Source organism: Nicotiana tomentosiformis, chromosome 5 (assembly GCF_000390325.3).
Source record: "Nicotiana tomentosiformis chromosome 5, ASM39032v3, whole genome shotgun sequence".
Taxonomy (NCBI): domain Eukaryota; kingdom Viridiplantae; phylum Streptophyta; class Magnoliopsida; order Solanales; family Solanaceae; genus Nicotiana; species Nicotiana tomentosiformis.
Window position 1 is genome coordinate 87,828,346 of NC_090816.1, and position 15,824 is coordinate 87,844,169.

Consider the following 15,824-nt stretch of genomic DNA (forward strand, 5'->3'; position numbering starts at 1 on the left):
TCTTAAGCAAAAATTACATACGAAATTATACTGCATAATAGCAATGGGATTTTGCGATTCTAAGGGAGTACGGTGCAATCTTTCTTAAGAGCATCATACGGATTTTTTCCTACTCCAGGTATGTTAAAGCTATCACTTCTTTTCTTTTGGCATGATCCAAGTAACGATATGTAAACATAATGTTATTCCATAAGTGGTTCTACTCTTAGCAGGTAAGGATATCTATGTTATTCATTCCAGTAAAGTTATTCAAGTATGTCTAATTATGTATCTAGTTCCCTATTGAGGTATTTGATAAAGATGTTAAAGTCTTTAATATAGTGATACACGCATCTTCATGCATATTTATTTATCACCGTGCTACGGTCGGTCGGGCAGTTACCACCGATTGGGAAGTTATGTATTATTATTTACTGCCGGTTGGGCAGACATGCATATTCATTTACCATCGAGCTACGACATGTTGGGCAGCTACATATTTACCACCGAGCTACGGCCGGTCGGGCAGTCATGCATTTACCACCGAGTTACGGCTGGTTAGGCAGTTATACATTTACCACCGAGCTACGGCCAGTTGGGCAGTCATGCATTTACCACCATGCGAAGGCCGGTCGGACAATTACCACTGATTAGTTGGGCAGTCATGCATCATACGATACGGATAATAGATACAAAGAGAAGTATTATATATATATATATAAGTATAAGTATGCATATACGATGGCACTTCAGAGATTCAGGTTGATTCTTATATGTATTTAATTAATGTTGACATATTGTTATGTTTCAGTTCTGCCTTATTCGTACTAACGTCCTTTTGTTGGGGACGCTGCATTCATGCCGGCAGGTATAGGTAATCAGTTTGACGAGCCCCCATAGTAGAGATTGGCACTCAGCAAAGAATCGGTAAGACTCCACCTCATTCGGAGTACAGTCGAGTTTATGAGTCATCGTGTCAGAGTTTTTCTACAGACTTATGGGTAGGCTGGTACCCTGTCCCATTTGATGTCAAATTTTCTTAGAGGCTTTGTAGATAGTGGTTCATTTTGTACAGTATGTCAGAGGCTTTGACGGCCCATATGTATTCATATTTTATGAAAGATAGTTCATTCATACAGTGTTTGCCCACTTATAGTTATACATTATGAGTTGTGGCCATGTTGGCCCTTGATAGTTACAGAAGAAAAAAACAAATGAGTGACAGAGTCATTCGCTCGGGCTAGTACGGCACCGGGTTCCATCTACGCCTCCCCAGGTTGGGGCGTGACAAAGTGGTATCAGAGCAAGTCGTGTCATAGGGAGTCTACATAGCCGTGCCTAGTAGAGTCTCACTTATGGGTGTGTTGCACGCCACATTTATAATTGAGAGGCTATGGGGCATTTAGGAAATGTTACCCTTCTTCTGTTTCCAGATCGTGCCATAGAGCTGAGTCGTAAGAAGTCAGTATGAAGCTTTCTCCATATTTTATATGCACTAGAAGTGCTATCACAGTAGAGCGTTAAGGCATAATGTGGAAGGGAATTTATGAAAGAAATATGAGATACGAAGCGAGATTGAAAGGTAAGTGAGGTAAAGGTGAAGAAGATACGAGATACTCAAGTACAAAAGGTTGTGAATAGTCTAGAGCTCAGATAGAGGTTGGGTTTTTGTTAAGTATACAGAGGAGACCCTAGCTAAAGTTTTGAAAATCTCTAAGAGTTAACATTCGAGGACGAATGTTCTAAAGGGGGGAAGAATGTTACACCCCATAAGTTTAACAATATTGATACTGTTAGATATTATGTTAATGTGGTATTTTCTTTTAAGTGGAGTATTTTAGTAAAAGCTTTATAAGTATAATTTTGGATAGTTACCATAACTATTTTCGGATATGATAAATTATACACCTAATATGAGAAAGTTTATGAGATTTTCTTTATTGTAAAGATAGAAATTATTTTTTCAGAAAAGAAGGTTATTATTTTACCATTTTAAGAATTAAGCGTACGAAAATTTGTACTCTTTATATGAAATTAGGAAAATTAGAAGCTGAGAAAATATATGCATTTTTTACATGGATGTTTTAATGAAATAATGGTGTATGTATTAATTTTATATGGTACCACATTACCATAATAGTAAGGTGTACAAAGTGAGTAGTATTTTAAATAATTTTAAATAATTTTTAATTATGTGAATAATTGGTTAATTATTAAATTAGTGGGGGATTAACTAGTTAAATTAAGGAATGGGTGGATAATTTTTGGATAAGCTAATCTCCCCCCCCCCCCCCCCAAAAAAAAAGAAACGTGGCAGCAAGTGTGGAAGGGCTCAAAGCCCAATTATGTGACTCTTGAATCATTTTAAAAGGTGGCACATTAAAGACCTCTACCACGTATCTAGCTTTCTTAGGACTTTTGACTTCATTAATAAGTTATCCTTGTACAAGTCTCAGACGGCATTATAGCTCTAACGGACAAAAATGAAGAATATCAATATCTAGGGAATATTCAGTTATAGTTTATATACTCTCTTTTCAACTTATGAAGTGATGTTGATTCCGTATAGAATTAAGAGAGATGGATAAGAATTCAGCAAAGTAACGATCTTATGGTAAGCTTTCATCTTGGTCTACCGATTCGTTTGTCGTTCAAGGTGACATGTTTATTCGAAGCATGAATTTACTTATCTTCTCCCTTCATAGGTCTCAGAAAAGATGCGGTCATGAGGCCCCCTTCTAGTGGTAAAGAAGTTTCACCGCCTGTCTCGAAGCTATTGAAGGAAAGTAAGAAAAAAAGGACCTCGAATTTTGAGTATCAAAAACCTAAGAAGAGGACAGTCCGTAAACCCAAGGGAACCATAATCCCATTGACTATGGAATCGATCCTGCATCTAAGGGAGGAAGAAGAAGAAGAAGAAGAAGAAGAAGAAGAAGAAGAAGAAGAAAGAAGAAAGAAGAAAGAAGAAGAAGAAGAAGAAGAAGAAGAAGAAGAAGAAGAAGAAGAAGGTAGCTATGGATTGGTAGCCCGTGCACGGGCTGGCACCGATATTTGTAAAGCTTTGGGACCGGTGGGGACTGATTCTGCTTCACCCAGGACCGATAAGGTTGAAGAGAAGACTTCGAACCGAGTTCTCGAGCAAAGGGGGACCGAGGATGTTTCACCTCGGGGCAACGAATCCGTCGAAGAGGAGGTTGTTGATGGTGCAGGAACCGAGTGTAAGGTTCCTTGAGATGGAGGCGGCGCCTCGAAAGACATAATCGGGGCAATAGAGCTCGATGATTCCCCTTCTTTTCCTTCATTTTCCCAATCTATGATACATGACGCCCAAGCTATGGAGGTTTATCATGAGGAGGGAGCCCATGGAGAGGAAGATCCTTTCCATGGTTATTTTGTTGGAGTAGAAGATGCTACCGGTCTGATCGATTTGGAGGCTTCAAAGAAGGGCTCGAGCAAAGCGGGGATTCCTCGTACATTCAACGAAGCTCAGCAGGCCCTGAATCGGGTAAGTTCGCTTTCTCTTTGTCAACTTTCATACTTGTATTTTTCTTCTTTTGTATAACTTCTTTTTATTTTTTATAGGCTTCTGCGCTCTAGCACGAAGCATTTTTTCGATCCCGAGAGGAGCTAAGCCTGTCCGAAGCTAAAATTCGAGGGCTTACTAAGGAGTGGGATACCTTCAAGCTTCTCAATGAGCAAAGGGAAGGAGAAGCAAGAGGACTTCGAGGTGAGCTAGAAGCAACTCGGAAAGAACAAACCAATTTGTCCGAGCAGGTAAAAAGAGTCTTTGAAGTTAATGACACTGATTTGAGCATGAAGGCTAATAGTTCGGTCCCGCAGGTTCAGCAAAAGCTCGATATGATTGGGCAGCTTTGTGCCGAGGTGGACGCAGTGAAAGCGGGGGCCGAGAAGTGGAAAAAGAATATGGACCGCCTTGCTTATGAAAAGGAGGTTTCCCGGGCTCAATTGGCCTCGGTCGAGGCCCAACTCCGAAGCTCGAAAGAGAGAGCCTTGGTGCAAGCCAAGAATATCGAGGAGTTCCAGTCTCGGTTGGGCTCAGTGACTTCTGATCGAGAGATACTGGCCTCAGAACTAGGAGCGGCCAAATTGGAGGACGAAATAGCCATGGATAATGTTGATGCAACAGTGTCTATTTACAGGTCCGATTCTGAAGCCGCTCAGGTTCGAGCAAAAGAGGTTGCTGAGGCTGCTCAAGCTCGAGAAATTTGGGTTGTCGAGCATGCTAAATGCCAAACTCGGAGGGGGACTCTAGAGGATATCCATGCTCGTGGCTTCGATCTTTCAGCCGAGATCAAGGATGCAAAAGAGCTCGAAGCCAAAGCCAGAGTGTTGGCCTTTCCCGATGATGATGATACCGGGAGTATGAGCGGTTCTGAGAGCGAAGGAGGCCTCGAGGGTAAAGATGCTGCTCCTTGAGAGGACTAAGTCCCTTTAGTATTTTTCTTCTTTCTTTTAAGACCGTTTTGGTCTTTTGTAGAAAAACTTGATCGGCCCATGGTGCCCTTGTAAATGATTTATGGTATATATAAAAATTTCTTTCTTTTATGGCTTCTGAATCTTTTGCCTTTCTTGTTAATTTATACAAAGGCCAAAAAGTGCCTTAGCACGGGATAATTACTTGAAGGTCCGAGTGAATGTTAGAACTCGATCTTTTCTTATAGGTAGTCCCCGATTGAATGTTCGAACTCGAACTGAGATAGCTTTTAGACTTGACGAATATAGTTCAAGTGAAATGATTTGCTTGAATTCGAGGTAAGGTAGCCTTTAGGATTTTCGGTCGAGGGAGTGATTTCTCGAACTCGAACTAAGGTAGCCCTTTAGGCTTTACGGTCGAGTGAGCGTTTGCTCGAACGTGAATTAATGTAGCCCTTAGGCTTTACGGCCGAGTGAGAATGATTTCTCTAACTCGAGTTAAGTTAGCCCTTAGGTTTTTTAGTCGAGTGAGTGTTTTCTCGAACTCGAATTAAGGTAGCCCTTAGGCTTTGTGGTCAAGTGAGTGTTTGCTCGAACTCGATTTAAGGTAGCCGTTAGGCTTTTCAGTCGAGTGAGTGTTTGCTCGAACTCGAATTAAGGTAGCCCTTGGGCTTTATGGTCGAGTGAGTGTTTGCTCGAACGCGAGCTAAGGTAGCCTTTAGGCTTTTCAGTCGAGTGAGTGTTTGCTCGAACTAGAATTAAGGTAGCCCTTGGGCTTTACGATCGAGTGAGAATGATTTCTCTAACTCGAGTTAAGGTAGCCCTTAGGCTTTTCAGTCGAGTGAGTGTTTGCTCGAACTCGAATTAAGGTAGCCCTTAGGCTTTGTGGTCGAGTGAGTGTTTTCTTGAACTCGATTTATGGTAGCCCTTAGGCTCTTCAGTCGAGTGAGTGTTTGCTCGAACTCAATTTAATGTAGCCCTTAGGCTTTATGGTCGAGTGAGTGTTTGCTCGAACTCGATTTAATATAGCCCTTAGGATTTATGGTCGAGTGAGGGTTTGCTCTAACTTGAATTAATGTAGCCCTTAGGATTTATAGTCGAGTGAGAATGATTTCTCGGACTTGAATTAAGGTAGCCCTTAGGCTTTTCAATCGAGTAAGTGTTTTCTTGAACTCGAATTAAGGTAGCCCTTAGGCTTTATGGTCGAGTGAGTATTTGCTTGAACTCGATTTAAGGTAGCCCTTAGGCTTTTCAGTTGAGTGAGTGTTTGCTCGAACTCGAATTAAGGTAGCCCTTGGGCTTTATGGTCGAGTGAGTGTTTGCTCGAACGCAAGCTAATGTAGCCTTTAGGCTTTTCAGTCGAGTGAGTGTTTGCTCGAACTCGAATTAAGGTAGCCCTTAGGCTTTACGGTCGAGTGAGTGTTTGCTCGAACCCGAATTAATATAGACCTTAGGCTTTATAGTCGAGTGAGTGTTTGCTCGAACTAGAATTAATATAGCCCTTAGACTTTATAGTTGAGCGAGAATGATTTCTCGGACTCGAAATAAGGTAGCCCTTGGGCTTTTCAGTCGAGTGAGTATTTGCTTGAACTCGAATTAAGGTAGCCGTTTAGGCTTTATGGTCGAGTGAGTGTTGCTCGAACATGAATTAATGTAGCCCTTAGGCTTTATAATCGAGTGAGAAAGATTTCTCGGACTCGAATTAAGGTAGCCCTTAGGCTTTTCAGTCGAGTGAGTGTTTGCTCGAACTCGAGTTAAGGTAGCCCTTTAGGCTTTATGGTCGAGTGAGTGTTTGCTCGAACTCGAATTAATGTAGCCCATAGGCTTTATAGTTGAGTGAGAATGATTTCTCGGACTCGAGTTAAGGTAGCCCTTAGGATTTTCAGTCGCGTGAGAATGATTTCTCGAACTCGAATTAATATATCGAGAATATGAATGAGAAGAATCTTTCTGAGATATGAGATATCGGTAAAGAAGAAATTTCTTTTTATAAGTCATTATACATGTGCTCATGTTTTGTGCCACGGCTCGAGCAAGCTACGCGGGCATGGTGAGTTTGACCATTTGGCCCTTACAAATGTTTCCTATCGAGACCTTGTTGCCATGAAGTAATTTCCTTGTATCGAACTTGATATATCCAGGGATAATGCCCCCCAGTATTCGAGGTTGATTGTAAAGAGGCCTCGAATACTGTTGAATTGTTCTAAGTTAGCACGATCAATGGTTGCCTCATTAAAAACCTTGCCGAAAAACCTATTTGGGACAAAACTGGTCTAAAGGAAAAAGAGTGCAACGCCTGATTTCAGACCTAAAGGCTTTGAGTTGAATAATCCATCCCTGTTTCTGGTCGAACACCTGCAAGGGTTAATTTCGAAATACAAATGAACATGTGAGGGTCATACCTTAGCAGTAGTATCATTTTAGGTGTGACATGTTCCAATTGCTCGGTAGTTGTTTGCCACTTATCATGCCGAACTTGTAGGATCCTTTTCCGAAGATTTCGAGAACCTGATATGGTCCTTCCTAGTTCAGACCTAGTTTCCCTTCATTCGGATTTCGGGTGTTAAGGGTGACTTTCCTTAGCATCAAGTCCCTGATTTTAAAATGTTGAAGAATGGTTCTTTAATTGTACCATCTTTCGATTAGCTATTTTTGGGCGGCCAATCAGACAAGAGCGGCCTCTCATTTTTCGTCCAATAATTCTAGGCTCGTGTTCATGGTTTCGTTATTCGACTCCTTTGATGCATATTGAAACCTGATCCTAGGTTCTCCGACCTCCACTGGGATTAGAGCTTCGGCGCTATAGACCAGCGAGAATGGCGTTGCTCTGGTACTATATTTCGATATTGTGCGATATGCCCATAGGACCTCGGGTAGTATTTCTCTCCATTCTCCTTTGGCTTCGGTCAATCTCTTCTTAAGATTTTGGATGATGGTTTTGTTGGTCGATTCGGCTTGTCCGTTCCCGCTAGGATGATACGGAGTTGATATGATACTTTTGATCTTGTGATCCTCGAGAAATTTAGTTACTTTGCTGCCGATGAATTGTTTTTTATTATCACATACAATCTCAGCTGGCATCCCGAATCGATATATGATGTGGTCCCAAATGAAGTCTATCACTTCTTTTTCTCTGACTTTCTCGAAATCCTATGCTTCAACCCATTTAGAGAAATAATCAGTCATAAACAAAATAAACTGAGCTTTACCTGGGGCCGATGGGAGGGGGCCGACGATGTCCATTCCCCATTTCATGAAAGGCCATGGAGAGAAGACCGAATGGAGTAGCTCCTCGGGTTGATGAATCATGGGCGCATATCTTTGGCATTTGCCGCATTTTCGAACGAACTCCTTCGCATCTTTGCCCATATCGGTCCAATAATACCCTGCTCTGATCGCTTTGTGGACCAGCGAATCGGCACCGGAATGGTTTCCACAAGTGCCCTCGTGAATTTCTCGTAGTATGTAATCGGTATCTCCTGGTCCCAAACATATTTCCAATGGTCCATCAAACGTCCTTCTAAACAGCGTTCCATCTTCGGATAGGGTGAATCGTGCTGCCTTTGTGCGCAAAGCTCTCGATTCCTTTGGATCTGGTGGAAGCTTCCCGTTTTTGAAGTACTCTATATATTTGTTTCTCCAATCCCAGGTTAGACTTGTGGAGTTTATCTCGGCGTGACCTTCTTCAATAACCGATATTACGAGTTGCACGACAGTCCGCAAGTTGAGTTCGTCATCTTTGACCGATGAGCCTAAGTTTGCAAGAGCGTCGGCCTCGCTGTTCTGTTCTCGGGGTACATGTTGCAAAGTTCATTCTTTAAATTAATGTAGAGTCACCTGTAATTTATCCAAGTACCTCTGCATTTGATTTTCTCGGACTTACTCATTGTTAGTCAATTTTTTAGTTATGATAGACTGTCTAACTACATTACCTATGGGTGATTTTAGTAAAATGCTTAATCCGGACCCATTCGCATTCAAGGCGCCTTTCGGGAATAGGGTCCAGACTCCCGAAGAGGTACCCGATTTTATCAGTATCTCTTTTTTAATCTCGGGTACGAGGGCCAATGAAAAGTCAGTCACGAAGTCCACCAAGATTTGAGATTAGATAGCGGTTTGGGGTCGATACTTGATCGTATCCACCGATTTCTATGGCCCATTTGGCCAATCGACCCGAAAGCTCGGGTTTGTACAAAATGTTTCGAAGAGGATAAGTTGTTAAAACATGTATAGGATGACATTGGAAATATGGTTTTATTTTCCTAGAGGCGCTTATTAAAGTAAGCGCTAATTTTTCTAAGTGTGGATATCTAGTTTCGGCCTCGCCTAAGGTCCGACTGACATAATAAATAGGGAATTGCGTACCTCGTACTTCTTGAACCAGAACTTCACTTACCGCTATCTCCAAGACAGCTAAGTACATGTAAAGTTTCTCGTCCACTTTCGGGGTATGAAGCAGCGGAGGGATCGATAAATACCGCTTCAATTCTTCCAAAGCCTGCTGGCATTCTGGAGTCCATGCAAAGTTGTTTTTCTTTTTAAGCAGTGAGAAAAATCGGTGGCTCCTGTCTAAGGATATCAAAATGAATCGTCTCAGGGTGGCTATCCTTCCCGTTAACCTTTGCACGGCCTTTACATTATCTACTACCATTATGTCCTTGATAGCTTTGATTTTATTGGGGTTGATCTCGATTCCTCGATTGGACACCATGAAATCAAGAAACATGCCCGAGCCAACTCTGAATGCATATTTTTGGGGGTTGAGCTTCATATTGTACTTCTTTAGTACGTCGAAAGTTTCCTGCAGATGCTTTAAATGGTCTCTGCTTGCAAAGACTTAACTAACATGTCATCAATATAAACTTCCATTCATTTTCCTATTTGTTTTTCAAACATTCGATTTACTAGGCGTTGATAAGTTGCACCAGCATCATTTAGACCGAATGGCATTACGTTATAATAGTAGGTACCGTACTTAGTGATAAATGAGGTCTTTTCGTAATCCTCCGGGTTCATCTGTATCTGGTTGTACCCGTAGTAGGCATCGAGAAAACTGAGAGTCTTGTGGTCGGTCGTGGCATCGATCATACGATCGATGCTACGTAAAGGAAAGGAATCCTTAGGGCCTGCTTTGTTCGGGTTTTTATAGTCTATACACATTCTAAGTTTGTTTCCCTTCTTAGGGACTACCACCACATTTGCTAGCCATTCGGGGTATTTTACTTCTCGAATGGATCCTATTTTAAGAAGTTTGCTTACCTCGTCCTTGATGAAGGCGTGTTTGACCTCGGACTGGGGCCTTCTTTTTTGCTTTACCGGATATAATTTCGGATCCAAGCTCAATCTATGAGTGGTTATTTCCGGTGGGATCCCTGTCATGTCAAGATGGGACCAAGCGAAACAATTCATGTTAGCTATAAGAAATTGAAAATGCTTTTCCCTGAGCTCGGAATCTAACCTCATGCCCAGGTATACCTTTCGCTCGGGCAGATGTTCGATTAGAGTGATTTGCTCCAGTTCTTCGACCATTGATTGGGTAGCGTCCAAATCATCAGGGACCATGAAGGATTGAGGGACCCCATAATCATCATCCTCGTCAGTATTCTGATTCTCTAGTTGGGTCGAGACTGACGTTTGTGATTGGTATTTGGTATCCCGCTCCCCCTTCGAATCTGATCCTTTTGTCGATGATAGTGAAGATATCAGAATCACTTCATCGATGGCAAACATTTCTTTTGCGGCTGGTTGCTCCCCGTAGACCGTTTTGATTCCCTCCGATGTAGGGAATTTCAAAACTGGTGAAGGGTTGAGGGTACTGCTCTCATGTTGTGGATCCATGGCCTCCCGAACAGGGCGTTATATCTCATATCGCCCTCGATCATGTAGAACTTTGTTTCATGGATGGTCCCAGCCACATTTACTGGCAAAATTATCTCTCCCTTAGTAGTTTAACACGCCATATTAAATCCGTTCAGTACTAGGTTAGCGGGCACGGCCTGATCCTATAGACCGAGTTTCTCTACGACCCCTGATCGAATGATGTTGGCCGAACTACCTGGATCAATTAACACACTCTTAACTTGAGTTTTATTCATAAGTACAGATATTACCAGTGCATCATTATGGGGTTACATGATTCCTTCCGCGTCTTCTTCACTAAAGGATGGTTCCTTTAGGTGTGTAATCCTTAGTCCGAGATCACTTCTCACTTACAATAGAAATCTTAGTGCGTTTAAGCACCGTCCCCTGGGGGACATCGATCCCTCCAATGATCATATGGATGATGTGTTGTGGCTCTTCTTGTTTGTTCTATCTATTGAAATCTGTGTGTTTGAAATGGTTTTTGGCCCGGTCACTTAAAAATTCTCGAAGGTGCCCTTCATTGAATAACCGGACTACCTCCTCTCTCAACTGCCTGCAGTCTTCGATTTTGTGGCCATAGGTTCCATGATACTTGCACATTTGATTGAGATTTTTCTGGGTTGGATCGGACTGCAGAGGTCAAGGCCACTTAGTATCTTTGATGCGTCCGATAGCTGACATGATGGCGGATTTATCGATGTTGAAGTTATATTCTGATAACCGTGGTACCTCCTTAGGTCTGGTATGCCTGTCGAACCCATTCCTGTTCATCAGCCACCGAGACCCTTGGCCTCGATCACTTCTCCTTTCACCTCGTACGGAGTTGCGTGTAGGTTCGCTGTCCCTACTATTTTCGTTATACAGCCGAAATCGATCCTTGTTCGACCTTGGTTCTTGTTCGATGTCCCTTTTAATAACGGACCTAAAACCCAAGTGGTCGTCTTCAACTCTGATCTTCGATTGATATAGATTGTGTACATCGGCCCAGGTAATAGCCGGGTACTCGATCAAATTCTGCTTCAACTGTCGTGAAGCCATCGAGCTTCGTTTGTTCAGTCCTTGAGCGAAAGCTTGTACAGCCCAATCATCAGTGACCGATTGTAGATCCATTCGTTCCGTTTGGAAGCGAGATACGAATTCTCTTAGCATCTCGTTATCTTTTTTCCTTACCTTGAAAAGGTTTGACTTCCTGGTCTCGACCTTTATGGCTCCGGCGTGTGCTTTTACGAAAGAATCTGCAAGCATAGCAAAAGAATTTATAGAGTCAGACGATAAATTATGATACCATATCATTGCCCCCTTTGACAGTGTCTCCCCGAACTTCTTTAATAGTACAGATTCCATCTCGTCGTCTTCTAGATCGTTCCCTTTAATGGCAGATGTGTAAGAGGTGACATGTTCATTGGGGTCGGTCGTCCCATTATATTTAGGAATTTAGGGCATGCAAAACTTCTTGGGTATCGGTTTAGGAGCCACGCTCGGGGGGAAAGACTTTTGCACGAATTTTTGGAAGCCAAGCCCTTCAATATCGGTGGTGCTCCCGGAATCTAATCAACCCTGGAGTTATAAGTTTCTACTTGCTTGTCGTTTTCTTAAATCCTCTTTTCTCCTGACTTAATTCATTTTGTCAGTTCCTCTAACACCTTAATAATTTCTTGATTAGTCCCTGATTCTTGTTCATTTGATCTTACTACAGCTGGCCCCATTTCGTAGGTCACTTCGCAGGGTGGACCAGGCTCGGCCCTGCTGGGTGCCTGGGTTTGGCTCTGCAACTGAGCTATCACTACCTGTTGAGCTTGTAACATTTCAAAAATCATACGCAGGCTGATCCCATCTTCTCCAACATTTTGGGTATATCGAACTGAAGATGAGTTCCACCATGAATGTTGTTTTCAGGGTCGGAACGCCGGTTTTCCTCGATGGCCACATGCGAATTATTGTCAATTGGATCTATGGCCCGAGCTCCAACTGGATCGACTGGTGGCCTTTTATCCCCAGTCGTCAGGTTGTTGTTATCATCTTAAAGGCCAGCTTCATTGTCGATAGGTAGGGCCATTAATTGAGAGTTCGTCGTTTTTAAACTGTAATCAATAATACTTTCAAGAGCAAGTGTAAAATAGTGTATATTGCAGAGATTCGTACCAAACAACCATTGTTGTCCTTAGCCCCACGGTGGGCGCCAAACTGTTTACCCGAAAAACTGATAGAGTTAAATTTATACGTAGTTCTAAGGATACGCGGTATAACTTGGTACAAATTGAAAAAAAGTAAGTAGAGATATATCGAATATTGACTGTAAAAAGGAATGAAATACAAACCCAAATTGAGTAGAGAATGATATATGAATGAACAAGATGAACTAATGTAAAAAGCCCCAAAGAAGGATAATATTTACAATATGTGTATCAATCTCAATAATCTCTTAAATGTGAGAGTGTATTGATGTCTAAATGTTCAATGTATGAATGAGTATTCCAATCTGTGAATCAATGAAATCCTGCCCCTTACAAATGGCAGCCACTCTAATATAATGGAAGAATCCTACTTTGGATATAATTAAAAATACATAGTGGGGATCCCATGATAGATTAATCAGTTAGCTTTTTCTTGATTTCTGCCGAGATTCTCTCCCTTATTGCGGCTATAACGGCTTTGTTGTCCCTTGACTTGAGCTCGATCGGTCTCTAAGTCTCGAGCTCGATATTGACTCGAGCTCTGGTTTTCGAGCTCAACTTTGACTTGGTCTCGGTATTTGATCGGTCTCTGGGTCTCAACCTCTATCTGGGCTCGATGTCGATCTCGGTTGATCCCGACCTTGGTCAGTTTCTAGGGCTCGAACTCAGCAGCCCGACTTCACGTCATAGCTTGATATCATAATGACGAACCTCGGTCCATCATGCCCCAAACTCGATCAGTCACACGAGGGCAAACTCGGTTTTGACCGTATACAAAGTTATTATCAATAAAGTTACTTCTAAAAGAAAGCCTCTTTTTGTACCTTCGTCAACTATTGTTTCTCTCTTCCTTATTCCTATTTTCTTTTTTTAAATTATGTATATTTAGATCCGAGTTAACCCACAGGAAGCCCGGTGTTGATTTTCTTCAATACTAAAAACGAGCTCCCTAAATTGGATATAAATTTAGTCGTACGTAACTCTAAGTTTGACTACTATTTGATTTTTATGTACAACATATGCTCCGTTGGTGTGTTTGATTTTTACTGATAGTACATGAATAGTGTAATATATTTTCTCACGTATTAGTAACTAATGAGAATTACGTTATATTATTCTTAGACCACCTAGCTAATTAAGCAAGTAAAAGGCTATGGCATTACTAAAGAGTTTTTAAGTTAGTATACATTGACCGTACACAGTATTTTTACTAATTTAACATGTTATCGTAAGTTGCTTATCATCTATCCCAGGTTATTGTAAATGCTTTTTACATACTAAAATTACTGGCAATTGCGTCTTCAATAATCTGATTGTATAACTATTGTTCACATTGTCATTGCGTATAATTAGAGGAAATGTAGTATTTCGGCTACGGGTTCAACTGAATCCATAACATTCGACACAAAGTATGAACTTATATGTAAAAATCTAATAAAATTTCAATAGATATTCGATTTGAACCCATAATTTTAATAGGACAATTAGTGCAATATTAAAAATCTTAAAAGTAGAACCCATTAAATTTAAATTCTGGATTCGATCTGCGTAAAACTTAAACTCTAATCGGAAAACATTGTTCCTCCATCGAATAATTATGAAACACGAAAAATTAAAGAAAAATAAAATAGTTGTGAAACATGAACAAATGGTGGACAATGATAGCAACTGATACATATATTAAGATACTTTGTCAAGGAGAAATGAGAAGAAACAGGTAAAAGTAAAACTAAATAGTGCTGCTTTCTCTCATTTTTCATCCTTTTAGTATGATCAAAACCTAAACTACTTTATTATCTAACTTTTTGTGGTTTACCTTGGCTTTCTTAGAAGGCTTTGGCACATCTTCAACTTGTTTAGATCCCAAAGTAACATGCTGTTCTTCAGAATTTTGGGGTAAATTCCAATTTAACTCATGATCAATAATATCCCAGTTGATATTCTTTAATTTCTCAATCATTCCATCTGACAACACAACTCTTGAAGCACACCCTTCTTTGATCACCTTCATCCTGTCTTCTCCTAATTTACCGTAAACATTATATTCTTAAGAACACATCAATCAAAAAAGGGAAACAGAAAAGAAATGTTCTTTTTCTTTTTTGTATGTAAATTTTCCTATAAAATTACATTGTTTATACATGTAGACCAACTAGCTAGATCTCTATCTTTGGTAAGTTTGTAACATTAGATTCTCACTTCTGATTTATTTCCGAAAATATTGTATAGACTATACATGGGTGGAAAATGTATTGATACTGACCAGATATATAGCAACTGTACACGTATTGTAAAAATAATTTTCCTAATTTGCGTGTCAAGATTAACAGCATGTAACTCTTCAAATATGGGACCTTTGAATTCTAGAGATATTTGTCTTTTTTTACTACATTCAACTCATTTACTTCTTCTTTTTTCCTTTAAATATTTCATTGTCACACTCTGTGTGGGGTTCAATCCATCTTGTTTAACAAGAGTAGATACACACATACCAACCTAAAAAAAAATACTAATACAAATGTTAGTTTTTGGATTCATATTCTCAAAAAACTCCAAATCTATTTTTTTTAAAATTTTAAAAAACTCAGAACCGTGAACCCGTTAAGTTAGCTCATACCTTAGGCCATAGCGAGACGCACAAATCACTGTGACTTTGTGTTTGTGAGTACACTAACAAAAGCAAAAACTCAAGGAAAGAGGGCAGAATTATGCTTATAACATCGGGTCTGTATATAGGTTTATATGTGGTTAGTTTTAGTTTAATTAGGATCCTAGGTTTTCCCAACTTCTAGTACTAGTTTAATTTTCCAGTAAAATCAGGAAAGAACTTTGTACTTAATCCTGTGGCTTATGTACGTTCATATAATGTCGGGGAAAAGAGACCTCAAATCATAGGTTAAATTAGCAAAGCAAAGTGTTCCCCCCAAAAAAAAACAATAATTAGCAAAGGGAAGTAGGGTAAATCAGGATTCTGAATGCCCAGCCCTACTAGGAAAAATAGGCTTTTTAACATAAAAAAATATCCGCACTGGTTTTGTTTCTTTTTTAATTTATAATATACGGATTGCTTCTGCATCCTAGATGAGTTTCAAATTGTAGAAGAAGTATTTATGTGTCAACCTCTAGAGTTTAAGAGTAATGAGTTTTCTTATTATATTTACAAATAGGATAAGACATCGTATAAATTGAAGCAAGCACCAAAGGCATGGTATGAGAGGTTGTTGAAATTTCTTCTTGAGAACGGGTTCACTAGAGGTAAAATTAATAAATTATTTTTCTGACGAAGACAAGTAATTTTTTTTAATTATCCAAATCTATGTTGATGATATTATTTTTTTATACTACTAATTAAATCTTTGTATAAAGAGTTTTCAA

At 40.3% G+C, this 15,824-nt stretch overlaps 2 protein-coding genes and 1 long non-coding RNA gene across 3 annotated transcripts; 1 reads left to right on the plus strand and 2 right to left on the minus strand.

The window, feature by feature from the left end:
- Positions 1-3,313: 3,313 nt before the first annotated feature.
- Positions 3,314-4,416, plus strand: LOC138892736 (uncharacterized). The gene is made up of 2 exons (XM_070176472.1): positions 3,314-3,484; positions 3,577-4,416. Exons 1-2 carry the CDS (start codon positions 3,314-3,316, stop codon positions 4,414-4,416), a joined length of 1,011 nt encoding a protein of 336 aa, XP_070032573.1.
- Positions 4,417-10,914: 6,498 nt separating this feature from the next.
- Positions 10,915-11,619, minus strand: LOC138892737 (uncharacterized). Its single transcript, XM_070176473.1, has one exon. It carries the CDS (start codon positions 11,617-11,619, stop codon positions 10,915-10,917), a length of 705 nt encoding a protein of 234 aa, XP_070032574.1.
- A 2,489-nt stretch (positions 11,620-14,108) lies between these two features.
- LOC138891815 (uncharacterized) lies at positions 14,109-15,347 on the minus strand. The gene is made up of 2 exons (XR_011408145.1): positions 15,067-15,347; positions 14,109-14,471 (listed from the first exon to the last, which is right to left on the minus strand). It is a non-coding gene; the product is annotated as an uncharacterized lncRNA (long non-coding RNA).
- Positions 15,348-15,824: the final 477 nt, after the last annotated feature.